Source organism: Miscanthus floridulus, chromosome 4, assembly GCF_019320115.1.
Source record: "Miscanthus floridulus cultivar M001 chromosome 4, ASM1932011v1, whole genome shotgun sequence".
In the NCBI taxonomy this organism is placed as follows: Eukaryota; Viridiplantae; Streptophyta; class Magnoliopsida; order Poales; family Poaceae; genus Miscanthus; species Miscanthus floridulus.
The window spans coordinates 96563562-96567940 of NC_089583.1; the positions used below are offsets into that span (position 1 = coordinate 96563562).

Sequence of the window (4379 nt, forward strand, 5' to 3'; positions counted from 1 at the left end):
GTTGACTATATTTGTTATCGTGGAAATAACCATGTGTTGATAAATAAAAGGAGACCGGACGAGATTGCGATTGAGAAGCAACAAGACATGGAGGTCTTGGTGCCTATTTATCCTGTCTGTGTCGGTTAAAGACTGATGCGCTGTATGTCCTCATGTCATGTTGAATGCATGCCTAGCACTTAGTTGGCCGGATAAGTCGTTTTGACCATGAAGCCGAGTAGCTCAACTCAGACCAGGACCCGGTAAGTAAAAGTGCGTACCCTAGTTGCTGGTATGGATGTGCGGGGAGCCAATGGCGTGAGTCCAAGGGTAGGTCGGGCCCGAACTTTTTGGTAGACTGGTAGAATCTCTGAGGGTGCGGCGCTGATCGGACCCGCGAAGTTGGTTCCTGAGTTGTACCAAAGGTGACCTAAGACTACCTTGGCGGAGGTAGGTCTGGGTTTGTGTTAGGAATAACTCCCCAGCTAGGTAGAAATCGATTGAAATCGCCATCTCTCCTGGATAGTGAGAACTTGACTGAGCAGCGGACAACGTAGAGTAACTTAATGGAAACTTGATGGTTATGATGATAATACTCACATTACTACACCGGCTATGGTTACTATTGCCTATTACTAAATGATATTTCATATGTTTAGCACATGTTAGTTGCTAATTTAGAGATGAATAACTATAATTAACTTGGTTACCGAATTGTAAAATGTATAGCTCAACTAGTGACTTTTATGCAAAATTTTGTCAAGCTAGCTCCACCTATAAAGCCTTGCATACTCTTTGGTGTCACTTTATTTCTAGTTTATAACGGGTAAGTCTAGCTGAGTATATTTGAGTACTCAAGGTTTATCCCACCATGTTGCAGGTGAAGTTCTCGGCCTGCTGAAGATGGTGGCTAACCGTCGGTGGGCTCGGTGACTCTATATTTATTTCACATCTATATGCTTTTATCTTAGGATGTCACTTATGTTAGCAATGTATTTGAAACTTATATTAATGTAATCATTTGAAAGCTATGTTGTTTGCCCTTAATCGGTTTTGAAACCTAAACTTGTACAATTATTTGTGAACCCATTTGTAATATTATTTCTACTGCAACTCTGTGTATGTGATACGTATTTGCTTAATCACACGATCTTGGTTGTGATGTTGATTTACTGAGGTCCTTCGTGACACTCGGCATGACTATCAGGTTTATATAAGTGAAAATATGCGCGTGTCAATGTGTTAGCGGGGACAACCGTACTTGATCTTGTATAAATTGGGCGGTTCTGTCACACCATCCTTCCCTTCGTCGGTGGAAAATTTTTATTCCCTAGGTTCGAACCATGTTGGAGAGTCGATCCGTGAAATCTTCCCCTCAGTTCGGAATCTCCGGTGTTGAAATCGACTTCTATTGCCCTTTCTTCTTCCTCACGGTTCAGTTTGACAACACAGTGGAGCTGTTCTTAGTGACACCCAGCGGATCGCCTAGTGAAGCCTAGCTTGACTTGGTAATAAGTTGGGCAGCTTACTAATAGAGTACATTGTACGATATAACTTGGGTCAACAAACATAAGAAGATTGTGAACGGATCATAGATCAGTTGGTTAGGCTTTTTGTGGTGGAACCTATCCACCCGGGTTCATGTTCTCGACTTGGCGTAGGTGCTCGTATTTTTTCTGAATTTATTCTATGATTTAATGGCGCTATGCTTTTAGTGGTTGACAACGTCCGTGTCGACAGCGAGACGCCAATGGTGACTTCGTGAATCCCGTCGATAGCGAGGCACCTGTGGTGACTTTGTGAATCTCGAGATCTGTCGACTCAGTCCTTCAGAGGTACTCATAGGGGAAGAGTTTACGTGCGTGTGTTCATAGGAGCCAGTGTGTTTACATGTTGTGAACGTCTACATGTACTGTCTAATTCTTAAAAAAAACACAAGAAGATCTGTCACTAGGAAACTAGTGAAAAAGGCAAGGACAAGGAAGAAAATCCGGATCTCAGATCAGGAAGCCGGACAAGAAGAAATTCTGGATCTCAAACCAGGAAGCCCACGTCCAAGAAGAAGAAAAAAATATATTCTTTGCTGTAGTCTGCCTCCCAAATCCCAATGTTCGCTGTTGCATGGGCCGATACCTACAGCTACTTTTTTCAGTTTAGTAAGCGACAGAAAAAAGAGAGACATTTGATTTGATCTTTGTGGAGGTTGCAGATCTTTGATGGGCATTTTGTTGGACACGCCATGATCTTTGTTTTTTTTTTAGAAAAATACACGAAATTCTTGACGAAGTACTCTGATCAGATGATGCCAGTGAATGAATACTAACACACATACAGATAACAAGACGCAGAGAGAAATGCACTGTTACATTTTGAGTACAAAGTCAACACTATCAATCAACCGTAGACATACACATGCGCACGCCATTACTTGCATAGTTGCATAGCAATAGCACATAGAACCAATCCCAAGAAATGGTCCAGGTCAACCATCACAAAAATATTAGTACAACCACCTACCAATCGATAATCAAGCGAGAATCAGCAGCAGGCCGATCGCCGCGAGGAATGGGATCCGCGCCACCTCCGGCCACGCGGGCCGCCGTGCAATCCACGGCGCGCCGCCCGAGCTCGGCGGCGGTGGCTGCGACGGCAGGGCCGGTGGGGGCGGCGCGGCCACCTCGATGGAGAATTTCATGCCCCCGAGGCAGTGGCCGGCGACGTTGCAGAGGAAGCAGTAGCCCCCCGGCACGGTGAGGTTGACGAGGTCGTGGCCCGTCGCCCACATGCCCAGCGTGCGGCTCGCCGGCTCGCACGTCCGGAACTCGTCCTGCGTCACCCGGTACACGTTGTGCTGCTCCTTCACGTAGTCGAACACTGCAGGGCGCATCGACAGGTTGTTTGTGTATCGATCAGGCCACAAGACCAACCAGGAGCAGGCCAGCAGCAGCTAATAGAATTAACGATCTTTTGGCAAAAAAAAAAAAAATGTAGTGCGTGGCGCGCGTAACGTACGTACCGAGGGTGTCGCCGGCGGTGAAGTTGTACTTCTGCGACCAGGTGAGGTAGTTGGGGCCGATGACCCACCGAGCGGAGTAGCCGAGGACGTTGTCCGTCGCGCCGTGCCGTCGAGCCGCTGCAAGGAGGAGGACGAGGTGGAGGATGGCCGGCTAATTGGGCTCTTGGATTCATGCCCTGATCGGGGGCGTCCAACCCTACAGGGTTGGTGGGGCCCGTCACATTGTGCTATAAAAGAAATGTGGGGGCCGGTGGCTCAGATCACGAGGTTCATCTGAGCTACAGTCGTCCCACCGACACAACTCTAATCCGATCTAAGAGAGGGTGCGCAGTCAGTGACGGAAAGCACCGTCACCGGCCAACGCCGCCACTGCACCACCGCCCTTTGACACAGCACCTCCACCGAGTCTTCACCAAGCGCCGCCATGGCCAGCCCGTCTTCCTCGAAGGTGGGCGATGGTTTGCACTTCTTCCACCTCTTCCTCTCACTCTATCTGTTAATCCCATACTGGTAGGCATTCTAGGACTCGCTGTTTACTCCAAATACAAGTACACATGCTAGATCTATGGCTAGTGATCCTGCTTTAAGTCTATCAATGATATCAGTCGCCTAACTAGACGTAGATCTAGCCAATCGGAACCATCTGACTAGATGTAGATCATGCAGGGGTAAGAAACAAATTAGATCTGTTCGGATCTAAGAAGAGAAGAGGATCACCGAACCCTTACCCAAATCGGGTGAAGAACAACAGTAAGAACGGGTTCTTGGCTTCAAGAGAACTCGAACCGAGCCCTAACCCATGAAGAAACTACTCAGGGAAGATGAACAGTACGGAAACCCTAACCCTAATCTCGATCCTAACCTATCCCCAACCCTAAATCGGATAGATCCGAGAAGAAAAAAAAGAAAAATCCAATCAGAGAAGAAAACGGAAAGGGGAAGAGGCCTACTTCGCCGCTGCACCGCGCTGCAGCATCATCGGCGCACGAGAAGAAGGGTCGAGCTACCGCTGCACGTTGAGCGGGCGCGTGTTCTGGCCAAGGGCGTCGTGGCCAGGCCGCTCGACGGCGGCGCACTCACCCACTAGGGAGCGTGTGCGCCGACGACGGCGCTATCATCGCCTCGCCTCGCCTCACTCGGTGTCATCGCTGCGGTGAGATAGAAGATGGAGGGAGTCGAAGTGAGATAGGGTTTCAGGGGAGGCCACCGTGCCGGGTTTTTGTTCGATCGACGCGTGCGCTTGACTATCTGATGCAGATGAACGGCTGACAACGAACGGGCCAACATTCGACCTAGGTGGGCGCGCTGGCCCAGGCCCAGGTTGCGGCCTAGGCGCAGCGCACACGAGAGCCGAACAGGCGCGGGCCGATTTTCGCAGCTGGGC

The 4379-nt window shown here is 49.1% G+C and overlaps 1 protein-coding gene across 1 annotated transcript; it reads right to left on the reverse strand.

Annotated features, from left to right (window-relative positions):
- Positions 1 to 2359: 2359 nt before the first annotated feature.
- On the reverse strand, positions 2360 to 3421 carry LOC136548859 (mavicyanin-like). Its single transcript, XM_066540234.1, has 3 exons — positions 3344 to 3421; positions 2996 to 3146; positions 2360 to 2853 (listed from the first exon to the last, which is right to left on the reverse strand). The coding sequence occupies exons 1-3, from the start codon at positions 3419 to 3421 to the stop codon at positions 2507 to 2509; spliced, it is 576 nt and encodes a 191-aa protein (XP_066396331.1). The 3' UTR covers positions 2360 to 2506.
- Positions 3422 to 4379: the final 958 nt, after the last annotated feature.